The sequence below is a fragment of the Mixophyes fleayi genome, chromosome 2 (assembly GCF_038048845.1).
Source record: "Mixophyes fleayi isolate aMixFle1 chromosome 2, aMixFle1.hap1, whole genome shotgun sequence".
NCBI classification, from domain to species: domain Eukaryota; kingdom Metazoa; phylum Chordata; class Amphibia; order Anura; family Limnodynastidae; genus Mixophyes; species Mixophyes fleayi.
Window position 1 is genome coordinate 376,545,998 of NC_134403.1, and position 13,488 is coordinate 376,559,485.

A 13,488-nucleotide genomic window follows, 5' to 3' on the forward strand; every position below is an offset into this window, starting at 1 on the left:
AGGGGGGGGAGGAAGGGCAGAGCAAGAGGCGGATAGGGGGGAAGGGCCGAGCATGAGGCGGATAGGGGGGGGGAGGAAGGGCCGAGCAAGAGGCGGGTAGATGGGGGGGAGGAAGGGCCGAGCAAGAGGCGGGTAGGGGGGGGAGGAAGGGCCGAGCAAGAGGCGGATAGGGGGGGGGGGAAGGGCCGAGCAAGAGGCGGATAGGGGGGAAGGGCTGAGCAAGAGGCGGATAGGGGGGGGGAGGAAGGGCCGAGCAAGAGGCGGATAGGGGGGGATAGACCGAGCAAGAGGCGGATAGGGGGGAAGGGCCGAGCAAGAGGCGGATAGGGGGGAAGGGCCGAGCAAGAGGCGGATAGGGGGGGGGGGGGGGGGGGAGGGCCGAGCAAGAGGCGGATGGGGGGGGGGCGGCTGAGGAAGACAGTCTGCAGGAAAGATGAAAGGTAACCCCATGTGAACCCATTTCTGGATCACTTACGCTGAGGCCTCATGGATTTCGGTTCCATCGTAAACACCACACCCAGACAGAACCTGGGAGAACACAAAAGGTAAAATACACTTATTCTATGTAACATCAAGAAGTGAATATAATGGCATTGGCAGAGACAACATTCAAATTAATAACAAAACGTTAAGGGGTAGCTGCGTTATATCACGGGGCCTGTCCAAACCTTCTTAGATACACGTCTTCCTCACACTTTACCCACTGATTCATGTGTTTATTGTATAAGTCATTCTCCATTACAAACATTAAAGCAGTAGAATGTCAGCTCACAGGGCTAGTGGACAAGAATCCAGCAACAAACCAGCCCAGTCAGGATGATGGACATTTTCTATTCCAAATTACAGTATATATACTCGATATTGCTGTATTTAGATATAGGATGTTACACATCTGATTACTTTAGCTGTACTCCATGTATTAAAGGGCTCTATGAAAGGTAACTGCTGAGGAGAGGACATTCGTACCCCCAAGTGGAGCCATGTGACCTGTTCCATATTTGCTGTCTCATCTGTTTAATAATGAACGAACGACTGAGGCTCCCCACCCTGATGGGAAGGTCCCTATAATGATGACGGTGTCAGTTCCCAGCAGGTGGTCTTGGTAATGTTTTTAGAAGGAGATAGAAATAAGTTTAAAATGACTCAAGGGGCCCAAAGGTATAATTATAGGGGCAATACCCCTTATCTTGTTTGACCCTTAATGAGTTGATGATCTTTTCTCCCTCCAGAAGATGTGGTTAGTTGACTGCTGGGACTATGTCATCCAGGGTAACATCAACGCATTTCACAATCATCAACCATATACCTGGTAGAGAATGGTGTCACCGAAATTATTAGTTTGACGAATGTATTGGCAATCAGACCATGGAAAGAGTGTCCCAGATAAAGTAACACTGCAGAATAGGTTGGTATTACACCAGGTGTTGGCAGCCGAAGGAGACACTTAGCTGTTGTAGGCTAAGAATGTTGTACTTCCATTAGGGATAATGAACAAGAAATATATGGTCATTTGGAGAAGGCACAGGAGGTGCAGGATGAATTGGGGAGTATTTGGATACTTAAGAAGAGGTTTGTCCTGGATGACACCAGGTTTTGTGCAGTATGTAGTGTTAGCCATAGTTATCATAGACATAGTTATCATAGACATAGTTATCATAGACATTGTCTACTTATGCTTTAAGTTCTTACCAATTTGTTATACAGTTTTAGGAGAATGGTTAAGAAAGTTGGAGTGAAGAGTGAAATGAGCGTTGTGATATTAAAGAAGGGGGCTCTCAGGGTCGAACCTTGTAGGCATCAAAAAGGGGGTAAAGAATGTGACAGGATTTTGTTTTACAGGTAAACCTATGTCAGCCCCCTTAGTCGGACCCTGGAATTCCAGGTGCCTGATGCAGTATCAACCTTTATCCCGATCTCTTGTTTACTAACTTCTCTCCTCCGTAGCTAATGGAAGAACAGAGATTATGATTTGTGTCAGTAGAATGAAGATGGGATCATGAGAGAGAGAGGATTAAACACAAAATAGAAGCTGAAATAGAAACTGTGTCTTTAAATGTGTTTTTACAGCTGCAAGGTTGAGTCTTGGACATTAGAAGAATCTCAGCCTTGAAGTAGAGACAAAGTTCTGACATTCTGATTACTGCAGATGTTTCTCAGTAAAACTTTCCATAAAAGATATGTAATGGTGTGATTATTATTGGATAAGACTTTGCACAGTATTTTACCTGATTATCACATATACATTCTACATATTGCACGGCCATCTCTGTACGTGTTGGCAAGACGATCTTGTTTCCCAAATTATTTTATGGCAAGAAGAAGTAGGGAAAGAGGGACGGGGTGGGGATGGGGTTGCAGGGGACAGAGGTAACATTGGACAGATATTAGGTTATGGATAAAACAAATATAGAGAGTAGGTGAAACATAACAAACAGCTGACTTTAGACACATATAATCAGTGTGGTGTTACTAGGGATAAGTGGGATAGTGATGTCAATGTGGGCAGATCAGAATATAGGGATAGATAGATAGATAGATAGATAGATAGATAGATAGATAGAGAGGGCGGGGATGTAAGAAAATTAAATATAAAAATAAAGAAATAAGAGATAAATATAAAGTTGACTTGAATACTGTGCGGGTGCCGCCAAGATGTTGCCTACATCACTCACCGGCTACGGACAGATAAGTAGAATATTCTCCAGGATTCCCAGGAGGGGGACGCGGTGTTTGGGGGACGCGGTGTTTGGGGGACGCGGTGTTTGGGGGACGCGGTGTTTGGGGGTCACACACAGGACCCCCTTACACAACTAAGTGTATTATTATACCTACTACTTTATCAGACATGGCAGATGTATGACAATAACCTATACATGGATTTACACTTTGAATTAGATAGTCAGCTCCTGGGGTCAGTAGATAACGGTATATACACACCATTGCCACCCTAGCCGCGGGGTTTCCCGGTGTCCTGTGCAGGGCCCGAGTCCCCAGCAGGGATAACGTGAACCTGGAGCTCCGAGCACCACAAACAGCCGCCATTACCGGGACTCAACTTCACCTTCACCGGGCACCGGAGACTGCGTAACTCGCTTTCCAGAATAGCTTAACGCTAGGAGGCGGTCACTAGAGCTACACACTGTGGACCCAGCCAGTCGCCTCTGCCGCCGCCATTGTCTTGGAGCCAGAAGCTCCAGCACACCTAGAGGTAATGTCTTAGATAAAATGGTGCAGCCTCTATTCTCAGCAGAGGCAGAGTGGAGACACAATGTAATCCTCAATGTGATATCTATCTTACCTCTGGTGACTGTGACTGAGAGGAGTCTGACAGAGCTGCGGACATTGCGGAGCGTCCACCCCTGTGTGCTGACCCCAACCTGCTGTATATGTTATATCTTATATCTTATATCTTATATATTATATCCACCCCTGTGTGCTGACCCCAACCTGCTGTATATGTTATATCTTATATCTTATACATTATATCCACCCCTGTGTGCTGACCCCAACCTGCTGTATATGTTATATGTTATATATTATATCCACCCCTGTGTGCTGACCCCAACCTGCTGTATATGTTATATGTTATATATTATATCCATCCCTGTGTGCTGACCCCAACCTGCTGTATATGTTATATGTTATATATTATATCCACCCCTGTGTGCTGACCCCAACCTGCTGTATATGTTATATATTATATATTATATGTTATATCTTATATCTTATATATTATATCTTATATATTATATCCACCCCTGTGTGCTGACCCCAACCTGCTGTATATGTTATATATTATATCTTATACATTATATCCACCCCTGTGTGCTGACCCCAACCTGCTGTATATGTTATATGTTATATATTATATCCATCCCTGTGTGCTGACCCCAACCTGCTGTATATGTTATATGTTATATATTATATCCATCCCTGTGTGCTGACCCCAACCTGCTGTATATGTTATATATTATATCTTATATATTATTATATATATAATATAAATGTCTAGTGGCGTGTGTTAGTCTGTCTGTGTGTGTGTGTGGAAAAAATAAAACCAAGCTGCAGCGCCACCTGCTGGGCGGAGTTATACACTGACCTACTAAATTCTTAGTGTGTGGGAAAAAAAAATTCAGAAAGGGCTGAAATTTGGTATACTAAGATGTTTTTAATTTGTTAATTTAATTTGTTAATTGTTAAAAGTGTTTATAAAGATTTAAAAAATATATATATATTTCTTGAAGGAGAAGTGACAGTTGGGAGTGGTTGGTGGTTGCCAGGGGTGACAGTGGGGAGTGGTTGGTGGTTGCCGGGGGTGATAGAGTGAGAGGAGAGTGTGATACTCAGGACCGCTGAGAGAGATCCCTGTGTCTGGATAGACATCTGGATAGATGTGGCGTTGAAGATGAAGGATGAGGTGATGGAGAAGAATGATGAGGTGGTGACATGTGGACAAAACCACGTTAAAAAAGGGCGCTTACGTCGGGAAGTAACGCTCTTCCCCTGAGGAGGCCTGGGCTAGGCCCAAATGCATGACAAGAACCTTTTTAACACCTTAAGTAGCTTGATTTGACTAGAATGCATGAGTATCATGCACGGGTTAACTTGTCTTATATATTATATGTTATATCTTATATATTATATCCATCCCTGTGTGCTGACCCTGACCTGCTGTATATCTTATATATTATATCTTATATATTATATCCACCCCTGTGTGCTGACCCCAACCTGCTGTATATGTTATATATTATATCTTATATATTATATCCATCCCTGTGTGCTGACCCTGACCTGCTGTATATGTTATATATTATATCTTATATATTATATCCATCCCTGTGTGCTGACCCTGACCTGCTGTATATCTTATATATTATATCTTATATATTATATCCACCCCTGTGTGCTGACCCCAACCTGCTGTATATGTTATATATTATATCTTATATATTATATCCATCCCTGTGTGCTGACCCTGACCTGCTGTATATGTTATATATTATATCTTATATATTATATCTTATATGTTATATATTATATCCACCCCTGTGTGCTGACCCCAACCTGCTGTATATGTTATATATTATATATTATATCTTATATATTATATCCACCGCTGTGTGCTGACCCCAACCTGCTGTATATATTATATGTTATATCTTATATCTTATATATTATATCCATCCCTGTGTGCTGACCCCAACCTGCTGTATATCTTATATATATATATATATATATATATATATATATATATATATATATATATACATATATATGTATATATATATTATATCTTATATATTATATCTTATATATTCTATCCACCACACTCCTTATATATATCTTATATATTACATTCATCCCTGTGTGCTGACCCCAACCTGCTGTATATCTTATATATATATATATCTTATATGTTATATATTATATCCACCACACTCCTTATATATATATATCTTATACAAGTTAACCCGTGCATGATACTCATGCATTCTAGTCAAATCAAGCTACTTAAGGTGTTAAAAAGGTTCTTGTCATGCATTTGGGCCTAGCCCAGGACTCCTCAGGGGAAGAGCGTTACTTCCCGACGTAAGCGCCCTTTTTTAACGTGGTTTTGTCCACATGTCACCACCTCATAATTCTTCTCCATCACCTCATCCTTCATCTTTATCGCCACATCTATCCAGATGTCTATCCAGACACAGGGATCTCTCTCAGCGGTCCTGAGTATCACACTCCTCTCGCTCTGTCACCCCCGGCAACCACCAACCACTCCCAACTGTCACCCCTGGCAACCACCAACCACTCCCAACTGTCACTTCTCCTTCAAGAAATATATATATTTTTTTTTTAAATCTTTATAAACACTTTTAACAATTAACAAATTAAATTAACAAATTAAAAACATCTTAGTATACCAAATTTCAGCCCTTTCTGAATTTTTTTTTACACACACTAAAAATTTAGTAAGTCAGTGTATAACTCCGCCCAGCAGGTGGCGCTGCAGCTTGGTTTTATTTTTTCCACACACAGACAGACTAACACACGCCACTAATCATTTATATTATAGATATTATATCCATCCCTGTGTGCTGACCCCAACCTGCTGTATATATTATATATTCTATCCACCACACACCATATATATCAAATATATTATATACAAACACACCTTTTATCTTATATATATCACATATGTTATATATACAACACTCCTTATATTATATATCACATACATACACCACACACAATATATATAAAAATTTTTAAATAAACAGCACTTTATAGCTTATATATTACATATATTATATACATGACACACCTTATATCTTATATACCACATACATTATATCTTGATTATCACAGCACTGGGGTCATGAGTTCAATTCCCGACCATGGCCTTATCTGTGTGGAGTTTGTATGTTCTCCCCGTGTTTGCGTGGGTTTCCTCTCACTACACATGCTGGTAGGTTAATTGGCTGCTATTACATTGACCTTATTCACTCTCAGTCTGTGTGTGTGTCTGTCTGTCTGTCTGTCTGTCTGTCTGTCTGTCTGTCTGTCTGTCTGTCTGTCTGTGTGTGTGTGTGTGTGTGTGTGTTAGGGAATTTAGACTGTAAGCTCCAATGGGGCAGGGACTGATGTGAGTTCTCTATACAGTGCTGCGGAACCTCACTACCTTACCCTATTACCACCCGTTAGACAACTACCCCCTGACCAACATTGTTGTGTGACGGGATCATGTAGCTTATGAGTCACTTTTACCATTGCAGTCTGGCTGGGCCGAAATGCAAAATGTAGACTTAACCTCATGTGTCATTCTCCCATTGTCCCATAGATTGTAAGCTTGCGAGCAGGGTCCTCTCACCTCTTTGTCTGTTTTACCCAGTTTGTTTATTAGTTTACTATGTTTGTCCCCAATTGTAAAGCGCTACGGAATATGTTGGCGCTATATAAATAAATGATGATGATGATGGCGCTATATAAATAGCTGCTGCTGATGATACCATGTGTATTATATACATCAGACATGAGTGCATGTGTAGTCCCTGCAGCACCGGGCACCTCACCGCACCTGGAGGAGGAATGTGTGTTAGACCTCACATTTATAGTCGTTTCACCTTTTCCTGACTACTTAACCCAGTGCCTCCAACAGAGTCATTCCCTCTTCAGGCTGTAGATCCTAGCTGGGTCCACCAGGGGGCGACTCAGGAAACACTACTTACACCCACAGGTAAAGAGAATAAGACGTGTATTGTAAGGGTTTGTAATATAATAGTCTGAAACCTATCCTTGGGGACTTTGCAATATAAGAATTGAAGATGAGTGGGGCTGGGAGAGGGGAGGAGCTTCAGTCTCTCAGAGTTAACTATTAAATGCCCAGCTCCTGCACCCTCAGCTCAACCCCAAGGTAGCAGTGTCCCCCAGATAGATTTGGAGAAATTGATTTAACATAAGTATAAAAATCCTATTTTCTCAAGCAAGATAGGATCGTTATAGGGTATATGAATTATCACAATTGGTATCTGTATTAGTATTGGACACCTCTCCGTCTATCTATTGTGGCACAATGGTTAGTATTATATACATCTATGTCTCCTGTAATTAGTACCTGGAATCACGGTGTGCGCCTGTAGGTAAATAGTGTAGCCCTTCTTTATTACCATGTTCGGCCATAATTTATGCAGAGCGCTCCTACTGCTATACCGCCTCATATTTCTTATCCAGAGCCATGTATAATACCCCGCTAAAGAGTCCTTCAAAGTGCCTTAATAACATTACTGTTATTCATATTTTATAGTATTGCAATTGTTTATATCATCTGCATCCAGACTCCCTCATTGCTAGGGAACTCTTCATTCTTCCTTGATGGATTATTTACAACACAGGCGTGATGTTGTCTGACTGAATTCGAATGGGCCTGCCATTAAGAAAATGGGCAGCCCTTGTTCAAGTTGTCTGATCTCAATTATACCTAAGAGACAGACGCATCTCCAGAGACAGTGTGATGATCTGAAAAGCCAACCGAAGACTGGACCCTCTACCACTTTCTCAAGATGTCTAGCTGAAACATCTGAGAGAGCTACCTGGCATATTGAACCACTTTGCATGTGGACACCATTTGCCTTATTAACTTCATGCAGAGAAGAACTTTTGATTGACTTTTGAAGTCCAGAAGCTCACCAGCACAAGGAGAGTTCTAGCTATCATTCTACAAAATGATAGCTAGAATCTGATTAGTTGCTATAGACAACATCTCCACTTTTCAAACACGCCAAAAACTCGCAGCTTGATACATTTACCCCCTGATCTTGTCTTCTGAAAGAAACACCCTTTGCACCATGTTATTGAAGACTCAGCCTAGAAACACCATGCTCCAATTCTGAAACAGGTTGGATTTTTGATAAGTAAAAATCCATCCGTGCAATTCCAGTACCTGGGTTGTTCTGTGCAGGTGAGTCTGCAGTAACGGAGACGAAGATGGAAATTCCCTTGAGATCTCAACAGGACAGGCATTACTGCCATGACCTTCATGAAGATTTGTGACACCATGGGTAGACCAAACGCAAGGGCCCTGAAACGGAAATGAGACCTGCACTGCAAATCTGAGTAGGCAGTGGTGCCCCTCCCAGAATAAGCACGTATGCATAATATCTAAGGGGGTGGGGTACATTTGTCCGTCAGCGATAAAGCACTTTGACTCTGGTCATTAGAACTGACGTCATTTGGCCTGTAGGCATTTCACAAAGTCGGATTTGACGCCTGACGGGATGTAGCCGTGTAGAGAATGTTGGCTGTTATATATAAGTCTATATTTCTGCCTTGTCGGTATTACAGGTATCGGATTCTTTATGACGCTCTCACTGTTGTCAGCTTATTCGCCGATGGACAAATGATTACCACCAGTCTATGGAGGCTGAAAATTCATTGCCCATCATGCCATAGATAACAGAATTTAAAGACTCTATCTTGAACCTAAGTAGGACTACCGGAGGAATGCTGCAGCTTTGAGAACTTACTGCCGTGTGGGTAATTGACCCCATCTCTTAATATCTATTTGCTGTTTTTATTCTGCTGTGAGGTACGCTCCTAGAAGCAGACCAATTTCTGCGGTTTTTATGTGTATTGAATCGTTTGCAATAAATGGTATGCTATGATTTTATCCTTTGCACACATGTTTTTTGCTGGAGACTACAGTAGAAAAGGATTTCGTGTTCTTCACCAGTAACTTGTTTGATGTGCAGATTTTAAAGAAACCATCTTGTAAGCACATACCCTTCAGGGATCCCCACACGTGGTTATCCAATAATCGGCCACTTAGAACACACTGTGGAAGAGGGATCACCTTTAAAGACATCTTATATATCCCCATATGATGTTGAGTCTGTACTGCTCTATGTATATTTTCTTCTTATGTTACAGCTAATCCATGTTAGATGCTGACATTTTTATGTATGTGAACCTTTCAGCGCTGTGAGTTATCATTCTTCTTGCTATACATGTTTTTGGGGAGCAGGTGGCTCCCTATATGTTAACTTGGGCTGCTTTTTGGTGATACATCAGCGCCCATTCTTGATTCAAATATTTGTAGTCTATCTTGAACCTGTCCACTGAAATCTTGGTGTTTAAGGACTTCAGGTTCAAGATGGGCGAAAATGACTTGCTTGGCTTTTGGACTAGGAAAATGTTTGAGTAAACCCCCTGAGTCTTCTTCTACTGCAGGACAAGGGTGATCACATCTAAACAAAAGAAGATAGGCAATGGCCTTCTGGATGGAGCCAGCCATTTTGTCTTTTCCTTGGTAATGCCAGTGGAAAAAAAATATTTTGGGGTGCCCCGAAAGTCCCGGATGTAACTCCTCTTCATGATACCCGTTACCCACAGGTCTGAAAAGAAAGCTTTCCACATGTCCCAGAATAACAGAAGATGGGGCTGCCACACCTCAACCTGAGCTGGGTGGAGAGAGAACCCATCAGGCTCTCTGCTTCTCAGAGTGCTTAGGCCCTGGGTGCTTGGTCATTCAGGCCTGTCTTTCCCTCAGCTGTCCCCGAGTGCAGAAAAGGACTGGCCGGGGATGGAAAGAGTGGGAGAATTAGATAGGTGTGCCACTAGAATGTCCACCTTTGGCGGCTGTTCCCTTAGTCATGTCCTCAGCAGGTAAGGAATACGCCATAGTTTACGTGGAATAAGACATCTCTTACCAGCTTGCCCCATGTCTTTTCCAGGAGCTCAGGTATGTGAGACGACAAAGGAAAAGACAACTTTTTTCTTCTTTCTTTTGAATGCTGCTCCAGCAGCTGATGGATCATCCAAATCTAACATCATTATTATTATTATTAGGCTTTATTTATAGGGCACCATAAGGCATCCGCAGTGCTGCACATATTACAAACAATAGACCTCACAGGATAAACAACACAGAAAAATAAAAAAGTACTACTTAGACTACAAAGGCTCCAAGCAGGACCAAAATCAGTGTGGCTGGGGCAGAAGTAAGAAGTATTGAGAAAGGAGGGAAGAGGGCCCTGCTCATGAGAGCTTACATACTAAAGGGAAGGCAAATAGTCAGCAGGCGTAGGTGGGAGCCAGTGGAGGGGGATCAGGTGCAAGAGGAGTAGGTACAGGGACAGGGGAGGAGGGAGTAAGTAGAAGAAGCATGGAGAAGGTTAGGAGGATGGCTGGTAGGCTTTGAGGAACGGATGAATTTTAAGTGCCGGTTTGAAAGTGCACAAATTAGGGGAAAGTCGGATGGAGCGAGGGAGGTCGTTCCATTGGAGGGGGCAGTCCGGGAGAAATCTTGAATTTTGGCATGGGATGATCAGGGTGGAAGAGAGACGATGGTCATTGGCCGCTCCCAGGGAACAGGAGGGACTGTGAATGGAGAGTAGATTGGAGATATAAGAGGCAGTGAGGTGGGAGAGGGCCTTGTAGGTGAGGGTGAAATTTGAAAAGGATTACGTAGGGGAAGGGGAGCCAGTGTGAGGCAAGACAGAGAGGGGAGGCAGAGGAAGAGTGGCGTGAAAGGAAGGTAAGTCTCGCAGCCGTGTTGAGTATAGAATGAAGGTGGGAGCTAACATGTCCAAAACCTGTCGGGCTGCCATAACCAGTTTGTCAATGCCATGACCTCCAAAGATTTCACCATTAAATCCAGCTGGGTCTTCTGGTTCTGTCACCCAGAAGATTCCCCTCTACCTGTGGGAATTCTGAATCCAAATTCTCACCTAGGTGAACCCGAGTAACCTGCTAATGTTTACATTGTCTCTGAACATTAGGAATTTCAAGGTTCTATCAAACGAGACACCTTGAACACACTCATGCCAATCCCAAAACAGTTTTCTCCAGCATCTTGGCCCCGCTGGTACAGGTAGGACCATAGACAAGGAATATGTTGCAACCTGGATGACCATCTCCGAAGGGAGAGTCTGGTCCAGATGCACCGGTAGAAGGAGGGATTTACACTCACTTCTCTAGGAGCTGCAGTAAGTCTAATCAGCACAGTACAGACAGCGATCTCACCCAAGTAGTTCTGCTATCTCAGCTGCGACCCACCCAGACATGTGCATGATACAGTCTTCTGCTTTGCAGGCTGCACACCAGGCATCTAGATCCTGCCATTCATTTGTTAATTTTGTTTGGCACCTTGAACAAGTGAAAAATATAAGACTTCCATACTCCAGCTTTGGCCTCAGAACTTGTCCATTTTTCAGAAACAGTGTAAAAGGAACAGCGAGACCAAACAGTGACAGAATCTGACCTGGAAGTAATCTATAATCTGGTGCCGGCTCTTCCAACATATTAGTTCTTCAGATATATAATAAGATAAATAGAAACAGGGACAGAACCTGTAACAGTCTTCTACACACAGTAAGTAGCGATATACAGGATAGAAATATAGTTCTAGAACATTAGCTAGTTAGTCCCCCCCAGGCTTCCAGACAGCATCAGGATCCTCTAAAGTAGAATCCCAGAGGAGAGGAGCTTCAGCTCAATAGCAGGAAAGCAGCCACAGATGCAGCGTAGCCGGTGGGACACAACTGCTCAGCTCTAATTCTCCCAGGGAGTGATTTTCACCTGAAGGGAAGCTCACCCAGGTGGATTAACCATCTGCAGGGTGTGTTCCTCCACCCCTGGCCCAGTGTGATGGAAACCTTCTGTCCTTGCACCTAGCTGCATCAGTCCCAACTAGGGGTGCCACCTGGCTAGTAAAGGTTTGTTTTGGCACAAACACCGCTCTGAACTCTTGGATGTGGGGGTGGTGAATGGTGTGACCCTCCTAGAAAGGGGTACTGGCCAGCATAGTGCTGCTTCTGCAGCATGAACTACCCTGGGGTGAAACCATCCAATGATGTTAGTCAGTTGTGATATTGTCAGTGTACACTGTAATATGGTATGAACACTGTTTAATGGCAGTAATCTGGTTATTAAGTAACCAGTATATTTTCTTGTGGATCTTACTGAATTTATTTTGTTAAGAATTTATAGACAGTATGGTGGGGTGGCAACGGGATGCTCAGTCGTTCTGGCTAATCTCCACCTAAGCCACAGGAAAACAGCCGTATCTGGGAGAACAATCCCTTTATAGTGACTCATTATTTATTTGGTGCAGATGATTATAATTTATAAAGGGATGTTAGGGCAGTTTTTGAAGGATCACTACTTTTATTCTTACTGGACCAACCCTGAGTGCAAATAGTGCTGTTGGTCCAAGTATAATCAAACTGTAATTTCCTTCTGGTGAGTAATTATCTTATAGCTAAAGAGAGTCTTACTTACATTCTGATTATTGACCCGATTTCCAGCTGTGAAGGAACAGACACCAGACCGATAACACGGGGCTATCCCAAGAAAATGGGCAAAATCAACTACTTGGATGATCTACTTGGCAAACAGATGATCATTATTATTATTATCCTATATTTGTTAGGCGCCACAAGAGTTCCGCAGCGCCGTACACAGCACAAACAGTAGACTATACAGGGTGAAACATTACACACAGTAAACAAAAATACCAAAACTTCAGAGACTCCAGGCAGGCTAATGCAGTAAAGACGGAGTAGAAGAACAGGTATGGAGAACAAAGGGAAGAGGGTCCTGCTCAATTGAGCTTACATCCTAAGGGAGGGTAGACAGAACACAGGCACACAGGGAGCAAGTTGAAGAAGTGGGGAGAGAACAGGGGGGCTGGGAGGAGAGAGGGGGAGAGCAGGCGGAGGAGATAAGATGAGGGGGTTAGGTGTAAGGTTGGTAGGCTTTTAGGAACAGGTAGTTTTGAGTGCCTTCTTGAAGGAGGACAGCCAGAGAGGGGGATGATCAGGTCACAAGTGAAAAATAAATTCAATTAAAGAAAAATTAAACTGAAACCACAAATTGCTGAAATTACAGATCACCAGCATGGTGAGGCAAGATCATAAACATTACACCACAAGATGCAATAACTCATCAGCAGCAAACACAGAAAGGCCGTTGTGCTGAAAAGTTACGTAC

At 42.9% G+C, this 13,488-nt stretch overlaps 1 protein-coding gene across 1 annotated transcript in view; it reads right to left on the minus strand.

Annotated features, from left to right (window-relative positions):
- Positions 1-3,102, minus strand: part of GATD3 (glutamine amidotransferase class 1 domain containing 3) — a 52,854-nt gene extending 49,752 nt beyond the window's left edge. Inside the window, exons 1-2 of the mRNA XM_075197543.1 lie at positions 2,938-3,102; positions 476-528 (exon numbers count right to left, since the gene is read on the minus strand). Coding sequence (XP_075053644.1) covers positions 476-528; positions 2,938-3,042 — 158 coding nt within the window. The 5' untranslated portion in view covers positions 3,043-3,102. The remainder of the gene's footprint in view (positions 1-475; positions 529-2,937) is intronic.
- Positions 3,103-13,488: the final 10,386 nt, after the last annotated feature.